Genomic DNA, 15,829 nt, shown 5'->3' on the forward strand with positions numbered 1-15,829 from the left:
AGTAAAGACTGGGTTTCACCATGCTGACCAGGCTGGTCTCGAACTCCTGACCTCTGGTGATCCACCCACCTCAGCCTCCCAGAGTGCTGGGATTACAGGCATGAGCCACTGCGCCCAGCCTAAACTTATCCTTTAAAATTCAATTCAGCTCCACACTTACTTTGTGCTTTTGGGCAAATTATTCCAGCTCTCTTAAGTCTCTTTTATCTCATCTCTATTAACAAGTTGACAATAATGGCTCCTACCCCAGAGGCTGAGATAAATAATGTTAAAACTTACTACATGCTTGGCACACGGTATGTGCTCCATGGATGTCTGCTATTATTTTCTGCTTTTAATAGTAACACATAATTTACATTACTAGTTATTACTATATGCCAAGCTCTGTTCTAAGTGCAGCCAGATGAAGTTTAAGTGCCTTGCCCAAAGTCAGGCAGCTAGGCAGTGGCACTGGTGGACTATGAACCCAAACACTGAGCTTTTAACCACCTCTCACTTGCATGATCCTCCAGTTGCCCTCTTAGAACTCCTCTGTGCCTTCTCAGAGACTTCAGCCTGAAATTCAATTTCTGACAATGTTTCTAGGGTTTGCCAGAATCCGCCTTTGCTAGCCTCCCTAGGATTATCTCTTGTGACCAGCACCTTCACTGACAGCTCCAGTATTTTTTTTTTTGTCTGTCACCCATGCTGGAGTGCAATGGCGAGATCTCGGCTCACTGCAACCTTCACCTCCCAGGTTCAAGTGATTCTCCTGCCTCATTCTCCAGAGTAGCTGAGGTTACAGGCGCCTGCCACTACGGCTGGCTAATTTTTGTATTTTTAGTAGACAGGGTTTCACCATGTTGGCCAGGCTGGTCTCGAACTCCTGACCTCAAGTGATCTGCCAGTCTCAGCCTCGGCCTCGGCCCCGGCCCCGGCCTATAGTGCTGGGATTACAGGCGTGAGCCATCGCGCCCGGCTATCAGCTCCAGTCTTACCACGACTAGCGTTTTCACGTGCCCAGCCTCAAAGACTTCAACTCTTTGCTCCCTTACTGAGATATCCTTTCCTTAACCTTGCTTGCTCCCTTTGACTCTTCAAGAAACCTTTCTTGTGTCGGGTGCAGCGGCTCAAGCCTTCAATCCAGCACTTCGGGAGGTCGAGGCGGGCGGATCACTTAAGCCCAGGAATTCGAAACCAGCCTAGCTAACACGGTGAAACCCCATTTCTACTAAAAATACAAAAATTAGCCGGGCTTGGTGGCGTGAGCCTGCAGTCCGCAGGAGGCTGAGGTAGGAGAATCGCTTGAACCCGGGAGACAGAGGGTGTAGTGAGTAGAGATCGCGCAGCTGCACTCCAGCCTAGGCGACAGAGCGAGACTTCGTCTCAGAAAAATAAAACAAAACAAAGAAAAACAAAACCTTTCTTGACAATCCAGTGATCACTACCACTACGGCCGCCTTAGGACTCCCGCTCTCTGAGGTCCTACAGCACTTCACATTTCCCCCAACGCCGCACTGAGGGCTCTGCGTTGTGTACTCGTCTGTCACCAATCTGCGAGTTACAAAGCAGAGACTAACTTCTTTGGTTTAGCATTTAATAGGCACATAATCAACATTTACTGTTAAAATTAAAATTGGGCGCTGTCTCTATCTTTGTGATCGGCCCTAACTGCACTGGCAATCTTTCCTGTTTTTTCGTTTTCTGTTTTCCATTTGCATGTGCCTTGGCGTACCTAGGTCTCCGGCTCCTTTACAAAACAAACCCGAAGTGCTCCGCAAGCACTGACAGCGAAAGCGAAAGACTCTCAAACGGACAAGATGTCAGCCACCTCTTCCCGCCTCTTAGTCCCACCCACTCAGGGCGGAGGTCTGCGTCATGTGACCTTCCCTTGCTGGCTCCGCCTCCTGCCGCAGCGCCTGACGGGAGGCGGAGCGGCGAACGAGGCCGTCGGCCATTTTGTGTCTGCTTCCTGTGGGACGCGGTTGTAGCCGCGGAGTCGGGAAAGTGAGGGATTTTCGCCTCGTTTCTCCTGCTTCTTTTCTCCTCCCTTTTACTTTGTCGGTAGAATACAGTTATGGGTCGCAAGAAGAAGAAGCAGCTGAAGCCGTGGTGCTGGTATCTTTTGTCGGTTTGAAGTCGAGGTCGTGCTGGGGTGCCGGCTGGTGGGGCCTGGGACTGGGAGGCCTGGGTTTGGCCTATGGCGTGGAGCGTTTGTATTTAAGCGTCGGCGTGGGTGGCCTGGTGGTTGGGATTGGACTTGGGAAGGCTTCTAGGAAAATGGTGTTGCGAGGTCGAGAGGCTCTTGCAGTTGTGGATCGTGTGACTGACTCAGGAGGATCTTGTTTGGTGCGAATTTTGGACTCTGGGGGGCGGCCTGGACCCCTCCGCCAAGGACAGTGTCCCCTAGGGACTATTCAGCCACATTCCGTTGTTTTGGTGACGATTCAACAAAGGGACTTTTCTTCGAGTGCGATAGGCTTATTAATTCCATGGAGGGTTGGGGAAGAGCTTCCCAGTCTATCACCCACTTTTTCTGTTTTTATGTACTTTATGTGTGCTTTGTGTTTTTTCGAATTGGCGGTTTAGTAAAGGCCCAAGTTAGTCAACCCTGGTTTCGAACCTTTTTTATTTTTTTCTTTTCAGGGCTGGAGGAGAACTAGCTTCCGTGTCTCACCCAGAGGCGCCTTAATCTGCAGGAAGCGTTCTCACAGGGTGGAGTTTCTGTTACCCAACTTTGTGGGACTGAAAAATGACTATCTTATTAGAAAGGAAAACTCTTACTACAGTGTGGTATTATTTAATACTTTTTCCGGAAGCGTTAATATTCTTTACATAAAAATTGATTTTATTTAGTTTTGTACGTAAAGGCGGCTTGTTACAGTACTGCATTTATTTATGTAACAGCTTTAAAAATAGCTTAAATACGGTTATGAATTTTGTAATATGATTTTAGGAAAATCTGGGTAGTGAGGTAAGAATTCTGTTTTATTTAGTAAGAATTCTGTTTTATTGATTTTATTGAGCTGTGAATTTAAATACATTGCTTGGCAACAAATTCATTCGGAATTGGAAACAATTTTATGGATTGTTACTCGAAATTATGTGATTATTGTTCACCATATAATCTTAGATTCTCAATATTGCTAAATTCCTAATCCAGTTATTACTATCGTCTACATGTCTAGTGAAGTAATTGTCTTGACAGAACCTTGGGGATTTCTTAACTGAACTCCTTCCTGTCCTCAGTGTGCGTTTGTAAATGTTGAAATATTTGTAACAAAAGTTAGTTTCACAGACATCTCTGTTGAACATAGGAATTTGACAAAGTATATTGCTGATGACTGATGTTTTTTTTGGGGTGGTGAAGAGAGATAGGCTTCTAGGAAATTGAAAATATTGAAATTACATGGCATGTGCAGTCCTTAATTGTGTAATAAATATCAAAAGCAGGGTTTCTATACAGTACCATTTTGGTTTTAGCTGTTCCCATATGTAATGTTATCCATGTGTTTTTATTATAGGCAGTGTCATCATTATGCTGTTTTTGTGCCTTAACAGTATTGATCAGGTATTGTAATAGAGATTTTGATGATGAGAAGATCCTTATACAGCACCAAAAAGCAAAGCATTTTAAATGCCATATATGTCACAAGAAATTGTACACAGGACCTGGCTTAGCTATTCATTGCATGCAGGTAAGGATTTTTCTTCTGTATTTATTGTCCGCTTGTGATTTGGAAACAACTTGAAGGAATAATCTTTTTTATTTTTTTGAGCTTCGGTCTTGTTGCCCAGGCTGGAGTGCAGTGATGCAATCTCGGCTCACTGCAACCTCCACCTCCCCAGTTAAAGTGATTCTTCTGCCTCAGCCTCCCGAGTAGCTGGGACTACAGGCGCCCGCCACCATGCCTGGCTAATTTTTTGTATTTTTAGTACAGACTGGGGTTTCACCATGTTGACCAGGCTGGTCTTGAACTCCTGACCTCAGGTGATCCACCCACCTGGGCCTCCTGGAGTGCTGGGATTACAGGCATGAGCCACCGCGCCTGGCTGAAAGAATAATTTATTTCTCTGACAACTGTAATTTTTTTTTTTTTATTTACTTACTGCAAAAGATAAGATAGCTAGTCAGCCTTAAAAAAAAAAAATTCGATAGCCATCAAGACAATAAACAAAACTGGCTTTTTATGTTTAAAGAGAGTTTATATTTGTATTTAGTTTGATAGTACCTTACTAGGGTAGATTGGTAACAGATTGAAATCACAAAATATTTCCTGAGTTCTTGGAGCAGAGAACAAGGATCAGCGATTTAGATTTTGTAGGTGGTCTGGCCATAAGGATTAATACTTAATTAGGTGTCATTACTCACTGCCATTGAAGGATTTGTTATTATTTGTAGCTTGGGGCTAGGCTAATTTCAGCAACTTATTTATTGGAATGGTAGCGTTGTGTTCTTTGCTTTTAAGAGACGGCCTTGCTCTGTGGCCCAAGGCTGGATTGCAGTGACATGGTTATGGCTCACTGCAGCCTCAAACTCCTGGGTTCTAGCCATCTTTCTGCCTCGTTCTCCCAAAGCCCTGGGATTATAGGCATGAGCCATTGTGCCAGCCCAGAATTGTATTTCATTTAATAATTTCTAGGTTTCAACCAGGCACGGTGGCTCACGCCTGTAATCCCAGCACTTTGGGAGGCCGAGGTGGGTGTATCACAAGGTCAGGAGTTCAAGACCAACCTGACCAACATGGTGAATACAAAAATTAGCCGGGTGTGGTGGGGTGCGCCTGTAATCCCAGCTACTGGGGAGTCTGAGGCAGGAGAATCATTTGAACCCTGGAGGTGTAGGTTGCAGTGAGCCGATATCGCACCACTGCATTCCAGCCTGGGCGACGGGGTGAGACTCCATCCCCAAAATAATAATAGTAATAATAACAATAATTTCTAGGTTTCTTAAGTTCTTTTAAGTAAATAGAGCATTGTAATTTATAGTTTTTAAGATCTAGTAATTACCTTCATGTCTCATTCAATGTTACTCTACTTTTGCTTAGTCCTAGAGCCGTCTATACTTTTGCTAAATTATACCTTAGAGAAATATGAGAAGATCAAATACCCAATCATTGAAAACTACTATTGGTGGGAGGTAGGGAGACATGGTTTCTCCGGATTTAAAGATAAATTTATATAGATCCTTTTCACTCCATATACTTTAACAACAATTTAATACTCACTTTAAAATGTTGACCAGGTGCGGTGGCTCACGCCTGTAATACCAGCAGTTTGGGAGGCTGAGGCGGATGGATCACCTGAGGTCAGGAGTTTGAGACCAACCTGGCCAACATGGTGAAACCCCATCTCTACTAAAAATAGAAAAAATTAACTGGGCGTGGTGGCGGGTGCTTGTAGTCCTGGCTACCCAGGGGGCTGAAACAGGAGAATCATTTGAACCTGGGAAGTGGAGGTTGCAGTGAGCTGAGTTTGTGCCACTGCACTCCAGCCTGGGTGACAGAGACTCCGTCTCAAAAAAAAAAGTGTTAGGGAACCTACTACATGTTAGACCCACAGCTGTTCACTGTTGCGGCCACTAGTTACATGTGGCTATTTGAAATTCTATAAATAGCTAAATGTTCAGTTTCTCTGTCACGTAGCTAACTATTACATTGGATAATGTGGATAAGAACATTTTCTTTTGATTGATTGACAGGGTCTCACCCTGTTGCCCAGGCTGGAGTGCAGATCATAGCTCACTGCAGCTTTGAACTCCCTTACTCAAATGATCCTTCCACCTCAGCCTCCTGAGTACCTGGGACCACAGGTGTGTGCCACCATACCCGGCTATTTTTAAAATTTTATTTTGTAGAGACAGGGTCTCACTATGTTGCCTAGGCTGGTCTCCAACTCCTGGGATCAAGTGATTCTCCCACCTCAGCCTCCCAAAGTGCTGGAATTACAGTTGTGAGCCACTGTGCCTGGCCGTTTTCTTTAGTTTTGAATGAAATGGGGGTTTAAATGGAGATATATGCTCTGTCACTTTATTTATTTACTTATTTTTTTGGAGACAGAGTTTTGCCGTGTCTTGTGCTCACTGCAACCTCTGCCTTCTGGGATTAAGTGATTCTCATGCATCAGCCTCTTGAGTAGCTAGGATTACAGGCGTGCACCACTGTGCCTGTCTGAGTTTTGTATTTTTAGTAGAGATGGGGTTTCGCCACGTTGGCTAGGCTGGTCTTGAACTCCTGGCTTCACGTGATCCTGTCTCGGCCTCCCAGAGTGCTGGGATTACAGATATAAGTCACTGCAGCTGGCCTCTGTTAGACTTTTTTTTTTTCTTTTTTGAGACGGAGTCTCTTTTGCCCAGGCTGGAGTGCAGTGGTGCAATCTTGGCTCACTGCAACCTCTGCTCCCCGGGTTCAAGTGATTCTCCTGCCTCAGCCTCCCGAGTAGCTGGGATTACAGGTGCCTACCATTGTGCCTGGCTAATTTTTTTGTATTTTTAGTAGAGGTGGGATTTCAACATCTTGGCCAGGCTGGTCTCGAACTCCTGTCCTCAGGTGATCCGCCCACCTCGGCCTCCCAAAGTGCTGGGATCACAGGCGTGAGCCACGGCGTCCAGCCTGTAAGACTTTTTTAAAAGGATTTTTCTGGCTGCAGGGTTGAAAGTAGAGTGCAGAGTACAGTGAGACCAGTTTAGAAGACTTGGAGTATTACAGACAAGAGGAGATGGTGACAGAGACCAGAGTTTGATAGGTTAGATATGGGGTATAAGAAAAACTGAGGAGTTAAAGGTGATCTCAAGATGGTTTGGCCAGGTGCGGTGGCTCCTGCCTGTAATCAGCACTTTGAGAGGCCGAGTTGGACTAATCATTTGATCCTAATAGTTCGAGACTAGCCTGGACAATGTAGTGAGACCCTATCTCTACAAAAAATGCAAAGCTGGGCATGGTGGCACGTGCCTGTGTCCCAGCTACTGAGGAGGCTGAGGCAGGAAGGATCGCTTGGGCTAGGGAGGACAAGACTGCAGTGAGCCATGATAGCACTACTTAGCTTTAACTTGGGTTACAAGAGTGAGACCCTGTCTCAAAAATGTTTTATCTGAGCAGTGTGAAAAATGAGTTAGCATATATCGAAATGTGAAAAGCTACAGGGATAATAGACTTAAGAATGAGAATAAGGGAGGCCTGTGTTAATTTTGAGTGTAGGTATGTTTGAGGTCTATTAAATATTCAGACGGAAAGGTTACCTAAGCAGTTTGAGGTACAGGTCAGGAATTCATAGAAGTTAAAACAGGAGATAGAAATTTGGAAGCATATAATGTACGGGTGGCTAGTTTAAGCCATGCTACTAGATTTCCTTTCTAGGGACTGTAGTGTGGATGGAAATTAGGTGCTCTCTGCTCTTGGCCACTTCCAACATTTGAAGGTCAGGAGATTAAAAGGAATCATCCAAGGAGATTGAAAGGTAGGAAAACCAAGAATAGTGCCCTGGAAGTCAAGGATGTGTTTCAAGGAGTGACTTACTTAACTGAGTCAAATGCTGGTGGTTGGTTCAGTAAGAGTACCGAGACTGGGTTAAAGTCATTGGTGACTTGACAAAGAGTGATTGCTAAGAGTGGTGAGGGTGAAGTGTGATTACGGTGCTTTGAAGAGACAAAGGGAGAGGAAGCGGAGGCACTCTTAGGGAGTTGTACTATATAAAGAGCAGAGAAGTGGTATGGAAGCTGCAAGGAGGTTAGTTGAGAGACTGTTAGTAACATTATTAATTGTCTTAAGTGCCTTTATTTAGTCCTATTTTCACAGCAACCTGTGAGATAGGCCTGGCAATTAAATCATACCAGTTTTATAGATGATAAACCGTAGGACATGATTAGTAAGTTGGGTGGTTCCCTGCAGTTTCTCATCGATGCTTGCCTCCTGTCTTTTCAACCAAGACCCTTTAACTTTGCTTGACAAGGTCCCAAGAAATCTAATTCTGGCTGTACCATAATAGATAACACCTTTAAATTAATAAATCGTTGCCCTCAGAAATGTAGTGAAGATTAGTGTGTATGTGAATGTAATTGTTTATAGAATGCCTGTTGCGTCATCTCTTTAAGAATAGCAAAATATTCCAAAAATTCTTAGGAAACAGGGCAATTAAGTCACTTGTTGAGCCGCTTTATCCATAAACATTTTAATTGCTATATAAGGAATAGCTTTTACAATCAGATATTAAGATAATTTCTGAGTTTGGTTTGCATGCCCCAGTTTCAAATCTTTAAGTGAGATATATTGCTAATAAGAAAATACTTACCTTTTTGTAGTTACTTTTCTGTTCATACATGAAAATGTTTTATGAGGAAAGAAAAAATGAGTGTTATTTGGGCGGATATATCTAAGTCGTTAGCCTAAATCAGGGCTTCTCAAACTTGAGCATGCATTAGCATTTCCAGAAAGACTTGATAGTCTAGGCAAAATACTTTGACGTCTACTTCAGCAAAATGGCTTGTTGAAGAAACCAAAACTGGGAGGGATATTGGTGAAAGTTGTCCAGATCTGAAGATTAGAAGCATTTATGTAGCAAAACAATATAGTGAGAAAAAAAATCCCAGATTTTCAGTGTGTTGCAAGAAACGTGTTGAAGTGCCTCAGGGCCGGGCATGGTGGCTCACCCCTATAACCCCAGCACTTTAGGTGACACTGAGGTGGGTGCATCCCTTGAGTTCAGGAGTTTGAGACCAGTGTGAGGAATGTAACAAAACCCCATCGCCACAGAAAATATAAAAATTAGCCAGGCATGGCGGCGCACACACCTGTAGTCCCAGTTACTTGGGAAGCTCGGGTGGGAGGATGGCTTGAGCTTGAGAGGCAGAGGTTGCAGTGAGCTGAGATAATGCCACTGTACTCCTGCCTGGGCAGCAGAGTGAGACCCTGTCTTAAAAAAAAAAAGTAAAATGCCTCACGTAACTCATTAATTGCAGGTGATACTGATTGTGAATGTAACTTTTCTAGTTTGTAACCAGAGGCTTGTCTCAAGATCTATAATTAGAAAATTTGCTATTGTAATTATTATTATTATTTTATTATTATTATTATTATTATTTTTGAGACAGAATCTCGCTCTCTTGCCCAGGCTACAGTGCCATGCTCACTGCAACCTCTGCCTCCCGTGTTCAAGCGATTCTCCTGCCTCAGCCTCCTGAGTAGCTGGAATTACAGGTGCATGCCACCATGCCAGGCTAATTTTTGTATTTTTAGTAGAGACAGGGTTTCACCACGTTGGTCAGACTGATCTCAGACTCCTGACCTCGTGATCCGCTTGCCTTGGCCTCCCAAAGTGCTGGGATTACAGGCGTGAGCCACCCGCACCTGGCTTTTTATTTTTTTATTTTTTATTTTGGAGACAGTCTCGTCGTTTCAGCCCAGGCTGGAGTGCTCACTGCAGCCTCTGCCTCCCGTGTTCAAGTTACTCTCATGCCTCAGCCTGTCCAGTGGCTGGGATTACTGGTGTGCACCACCATACCCAGCTTTTTTTTATTTTTATTTTTGAGGGACTCTTCCCTCTGTCATGCAGACTGGATTGCAGTGTTGCAATCTCTGCTCACTTCAAGCGATTCTCCCTCCTCAGCCTCCTGAATAGCTGGTATTACAGGCACCCCACCACCACACCTGGCTAATTTTTGTATTTTTGGTAGGAACAGGGTTTTGCCATGTGGGCCAGGCTAGTCTCAAACTCCTGACTCAGGTGAACCACCTGTTTCGGCCTTCCCAGTGTTGGGATTACAGGTGTGAGCCACCTCACCTGGCTATATTGTAATTCTAGTATGAGACTCTTTTCCCAATCTTTACTTAATTCACACGTGAAACATCCCTGATTTGGATAGGACTACTAGTTACTGCTAATAATTGAAGTAATCAAGATTATATGATAAACTTGAAAGAATGTTTATTGATGTTAACTGTGTGTTAGATGTCTGGTCAAGTGTTTTTTATATACAGTATTTAATCCTAAAAACAACTCTAGAAGTTAGCTACTATATAGTGAAGTAAACTGAGGCTTAGAGGTCCACTGACCTGCTTGATATCAGTCACAGAGCTAGTGAATGGCAAAACTGGGAATTGACCCTACATGGCCTCACCATAGAACATTTATTCTTTAACATTATACTAAGTAGTCTTTGATTAATTCGTAATTATTCTTAAAAAAGACTTTTATCTAATGGAAATTGTTGTTGTTAGGTACATAAAGAAACAATAGATGCTGTACCGAATGCAATACCTGGAAGAACAGACATAGAATTGGAAATATATGGGATGGAAGGTATTCCAGAAAAAGACATGGATGAAAGACGACGACTTCTTGAGCAGAAAACACAAGGTAAATATTGGGAGAAATTTTTTTTTTTTTTTTTTTGAGACAGAGGCTTACTCTGTCCAGCCAAGGCCTGGAGTACAGTGGTGTGATCTCGGCTTTCTGCATCTTCTGCCTCCGGGGTTTAAGTGATTCTTTTTTTTTTTGATGTGGAGTCTTGCTCTGTTGCCAGGCTGTAGTGCAGTGGCATGATCTCGGCTCACTGCACTGCAACCTGTGCCTCCCAGGTTCAGGTGATCTCTTGCCTCGGCCTCCTGAGTTGCTGGGACTACAGGCATGTGCCACCACGCCTGGCTAATTTTTGTGGTTTTAGTAGACACAGGGTTTTACCATGTTGGCCGGGCTGGTCTTGAACTCCAGACCTTAAGTGGTGATCTGCCCGCTTTGGCCTCCCAAAGTGCTGGGATTACAGGCACAAGCCACTGTGCCCAGCCTTAAGTGATTATTGTGCCTCAGCCACTTGAGTAGCTGGGATTACAGGTTTGTGCCACCACACCCAGCTGATTTTTGTTTTTGTTTTTGAGACGGAGTCTCTGTTGCCCAGGTTGGAGTGCAGTGGTATGATCTCGGGTCACCACAACCTCCGCTTCTCAGGTTCAAACGATTCTCATGCCCCAGCCTCTGGAGTAACTAGCATTAGAAATGCATACCACCACACCTGGCTAATTTTTGTATTTTCAGTAGAGAGGGGTTTCACCATGTTGGTCAGGCTGTTCTCGAACTCCTGACCTCGTGATCTGCTCCTTACCTAGTGATCCACCCGCCTCGGCCTCCCAAAGTGCTGGGATTACAGGTGTGAGCCACCTAACCTGGCTTGTATATATATTTTTTTAATTAATTAATTTATTTTGAGACAGAGTCTAGCTGTTGGCTAGGCTGGAGTGCAGTGACATGATTTCAGTTCACTGCAACCTCAGCTTCACAGGCTGAAGTGATTCTCATGCCTCAGCTGCTCAGCTGGGATTTCAGGCGTGTACCACTATTCCCAGCTTTTTTTTTTTTTTTTCTGTGTTTTCAGTAGAGACAGTGTTTCACCATGTTGCCTAGGCTGTTCTCAAACTCCTGGCCTCAAGTGATCCCCCCGCCTCAGCCTCCCAAAGTGCTGGAATTACAGAACTGAGTCACCACACCTGGCCTAGTTTTTTTTATATTTTTTAGTAGAAAGGGAGTTTCACCATGTTGGTCAGATTGGTCTCAAACTCCTGATCTCAAGCAATCTACCTGCCAAGGCCTCCCAAAGTGCTGAGATTACAGGTGTGAGCCACCATCTCTCTCCCCTTGTGATAATAATTCTTTTTTCAGCCTCACTGAAGCCCAGAGTTACTATTTTCCATTATAAATGTAATGGTAGGTTAGTTGCAGTGGCTCACACCTGTAATCCCAGCACTATGGGCAGGCAGTGCAGGAAGATTGCTTGAGCCCAGAAATTGGGAGACCAACCTAGGCAATAGAAAGTGACACACTGTCTTTACAAAAAAAATATAAAAATTAGCTGGGCGTGGTGGCACATGCCTATAGTCTCAGCTGAGGTGGGAGTATGTCTTGAGCCCAGGGGCTTGAGGCTTCAGTGAGCTGTGAATTCTCCACTGCAGCCTGGGTAACAGTGAGATCCTATCTAGATAGGTAAATTGATTGGTCACTCGATAGATAAGATAGATAAAATTGAGTGGTAGATCTATCTATTTGGAATTTAAAATTTGAGCTCTGTTTTTGAAGACATGTACTTGATTGGTATATATGCAGTACCTTTTGGATCATTCCATTTTCTTGTATTATTATTCATAATTGAATTCCAAATAGAATTAACAAGTGTTAAGGCATATGAAAATGAAGGACCCCCTATAATTTCAGTGCTTTAGGTGGCTGAGGCAGTAGGATCAATTGAGGCCAAAAGTTCAAGACCTCATCTTTACCAAAAATAATAATAATAATAATTTTTTAAAAAGGCCCGGTGTTGTGGCATGTGCCTGCAGTCCCAGCTACTTGGGAGACTGAGGCGGGAGTATCACTTCAGCCCAGGAGTTTGAGAGTGCAGTGAGCTGTAATCGTGCCGTTGCTTTCCAGCCTGTGTCACAGCGCAAGACCCTACTAAAAATTTAAAAGAAAAAATACTGATTTGGGATAATCATTTTACCTTTTATGGGACAGGGAAAGAACGTTAACCTTGTTTAATATAGGGTGAAAACACATTTGAAGAACATAGAGCAATATTGAATTTTGGGGGAAGAAAAATCTCATGAACTAATTTTACCAATATAAGTATTTTTAAATATTGAATGTTGTAAATAAACTTTCTTAGTTTTTACTCTATGGAAATAATTAAGATTTTTTTGTAACAGAAAGTCAAAAAAAGAAGCAACAAGATGATTCTGATGAATATGATGATGATGACTCCGCAGCCTCAACTTCATTTCAGCCACAGCCTGTTCAACCTCAACAAGGTTATATTCCCCCAATGGCACAGCCAGGACTGCCACCAGTACCAGGAGCACCAGGAATGCCTCCAGGTAGCACATAGGATTGCTTAAAATCTAACATTTTTAGGGCATTATTTATATTGTATCGAAGTATTACTTTCTTCCCCCTAACTCTTTAATATTTGTTATTATTTTGATTGAAATTCTTGCTTGTAGGCATACCTCCATTAATGCCAGGTGTTCCTCCTCTGATGCCAGGAATGCCACCAGTTATGCCAGGCATGCCACCTGGGTAAGAAAATTTTTTTAATTATCTTGTAGGCTTGTGCCTAGTAATGATCTTTTTCAATTTGGATGTTATATGAATGAAATGTTAGTTTCCATTTTTTGCTTTAGAAGAAGGTATGGGCTCTATAAATCTTGTCTAGTAAAGGGATCAGCCAGTAAATTTAAGGAGTATAAATTTGCCTCTGAATAATAGATTTTTGGGTTTTAGGATATATGTAAGCAACCATCTACTTCAATTGCATTTACTGTGATTAAAGTAGTTGGTTATTTATAGATTTGCGTTTCTGAGATTCAGAACTATCTGTGACACTTTGTAGTTGTGACAAGAAGCAGACAAACTCTGTAAATGATTTATTTGTCAAAGCATCAAAACTAAAATGAGTGTGAGGTGCTTGTGCCCGTCACTTTTACTTAAATATTGTTGGATGTGAGAGGTATACAATACACTTTCCCACTGTATTTTGAAAATCACAGTTAGATTTTGATTTTGTCATACATTTTCACAGATTGCATCATCAGAGAAAATACACCCAGTCATTTTGCGGTGAAAACATGTAAGCATCTCATTCATAATGTAATTCAGGAGGTATAATCATACTGTCATTTTTTTATGTGTGTGTTTAATGGTATCTATTCAGTTGACTTCAGAAATTTTCTAACCTTCCTCACTAAAACTTGAAAGCTAATTAACACAGGTCTCTTAAAGAAGGAAAATAAAACATCTTTTAGGAAATAGTAATAGACCCATATAAACATACTTCAAATGTGCAGTGATTTTCTCCAAACTATTAAAAGTAATGGGACCTAATAATAAGGGTTAGTATTTAAGAAAGACTATATTCTGTTTAATTATGTGCTTTATTATCATAGGATGTAATGCAGTTTTCTAATCAATCAATAGAAGTTAATCTTCTGATAAAAATTTTAAATCAAAAACTGAATTTACCCACAAAAAATTTAAAAATTTTAAAGAAAACTGACCAATTTGTCATTTTTTAAGTGAATTGGACACTGATATTTGAAGGTGAGCTCTTTTAGGGGAAAGAAATAAGTGAGTTGTGTTTTTAAGTCATGGTTTAGTGTTAGGTAGTTATTGTAAATATTAGGCCATCTGATTTTACTTTTGAGTATCTTTAATTTTGGTGGTAGTATTTCCTTCCTCTAAAAATATATATGTGTGTGTGTGTATGTATTTGAGACAGGGTGTCTTACTCTGTCGCCCAGGCTACAGAGCAGTGGTGCAATCACAGCTTACTGCAACCTTGACTTCCTGGGCTCAAGTGATCCTGCCACCTCAGCCCCCTGAGTATCTGGGACTACAGGCACACAGTATTGCACCCAGCTAATGTTTAAAATTTTTACTTTTTTAAAAAAGATATGGTCTCACTTTTTGTCTAGCCTGGGTTCGAGCAGTCCTTGAGCGTTGGCCTCTCAAAAGTTCTGGGATTGCAGGTGTGAGCTGCTGCTGCGCCTAGCCAAATAAAAAATCTCATTTCAAAGGGTACATTCATTCAACCTTTTCCTTTTCAAAATCTGACACAACTCTAAAATAGAGGTTTCTTCTTTTTATTTAATACTCTGTGTGGATATTTTACAAGTGGAAAAAGTGGTAATTTTGCTTTCTATTACACGTATTTTAGATGAAGTCTCTTATACATATTGAGAGTATATTTGTTCTCAATGACTTTAAATGTTTTGTCAACGTTTTTTTTTTTTCTTTTGTTGGTAAACCAAAGAGTTTGCTGGGTTTTAGACAATTTATTTTGATAGGATTGTTACAGTGTGTTGTGTGTTCTTTCGACTTGATTCATATCAATATTAGAGGTCAAATTCAAGTCTATCTAGTGTTGTTTCAGGCTTTAGCCAGAATATTTTTTAATGGTTTATGCTGTTCATTAACTTACTGTTTCTTGAAATTTGCTTTCTAATAGAATGATGCCAATGGGTGGAATGATGCCACCTGGACCAGGAATACCACCTCTGATGCCTGGAATGCCACCAGGTATGATATGTTAGACAATTTCCTTTTAATATGATGTACAGGCTTTAATTCTAAGTTTTTTTAGACATCTGTGGGCATTGGTATAATGAAATTTAAACATTTTCGTAAGTTGCAAGTTCCTGTGAGAAGTGTTATATGGGCCCTATTTACAAAAATGTATTTTAGTGGGTATCAAGACCATGGACCTTTCTTGAAGTTTGAAATAGATGATAGGTTTCAAAGCAGCCAAAGTGAGTCATGGCCTATGTGCTGAATCTCATGTACTTAAGAGCGCTTGTATTTGTTAGGAATGTTGTAGACAAATAATAGAGAAATCCAACAAACTGTTTTTTGTTTGTTTGTTTTTGAGACGGAATCTCACTCTCACCCAGGCTGGAGCATGCTCTTGGTTCACTGCAACCTCTGCTTCAGGTGATTCTCTTGCTCAGCTTCCTGAGTAGCTGGGATTACAGGCACCCACTACCACACCTGGCTCATTTTTGTATTTTAGTAGAGACGGGGTTTTGCCATGTTGGCCAGGCTGGTCTCAAACTCCTGACCTTGGGTTATCCACCTGCCTTGGCCTCCCAAAGTGCTGGGATTACAGGTGTGAGCCACTGCACCTGGCTGCAACAAACTGTATTAAACAGTGTAGGCATTTATTGTCTCAGTCAACAAAAAGGTGGTAGATCCAGTGGTTCGGTGATACTTATTAACCCATGCTTTTTTGACTTTACTAGTCTTAGCTTTTTTTCCTCAGAAATGTCATTTGGTTATAAGACAGCTCAGACAAGAAGGAGTGTCAGTAGTAGTGCACTCT

The 15,829-nt window shown here is 42.1% G+C and overlaps 1 protein-coding gene across 6 annotated transcripts in view; it reads left to right on the forward strand.

Moving 5' to 3' along the window:
* Positions 1-15,829, forward strand: part of ZNF207 (zinc finger protein 207) — a 62,164-nt gene that overhangs the window by 28,783 nt on the left and 17,552 nt on the right. For 2 of the 6 annotated variants that reach the window (XM_011937642.1, XM_011937645.1), the window contains exons 1-7: positions 1,891-2,097; positions 3,551-3,677; positions 10,191-10,329; positions 12,663-12,830; positions 12,957-13,032; positions 13,535-13,582; positions 14,960-15,030. In XM_011937642.1, coding sequence (XP_011793032.1) covers positions 2,057-2,097; positions 3,551-3,677; positions 10,191-10,329; positions 12,663-12,830; positions 12,957-13,032; positions 13,535-13,582; positions 14,960-15,030 — 670 coding nt within the window. In that variant the 5' untranslated portion in view covers positions 1,891-2,056. Of the gene's footprint in view, positions 1-1,890; positions 2,098-3,228; positions 3,392-3,503; positions 3,678-10,190; positions 10,330-12,662; positions 12,831-12,956; positions 13,033-13,534; positions 13,583-14,959; positions 15,031-15,829 lie in introns of those variants that run through there. The other 4 variants (XM_011937639.1, XM_011937640.1, XM_011937643.1 and 1 more) reach the window with 4 other exon arrangements.

The sequence above is a fragment of the Colobus angolensis genome, unplaced genomic scaffold (assembly GCF_000951035.1).
Source record: "Colobus angolensis palliatus isolate OR3802 unplaced genomic scaffold, Cang.pa_1.0 Scaffold167, whole genome shotgun sequence".
NCBI classification, from domain to species: Eukaryota; Metazoa; Chordata; class Mammalia; order Primates; family Cercopithecidae; genus Colobus; species Colobus angolensis.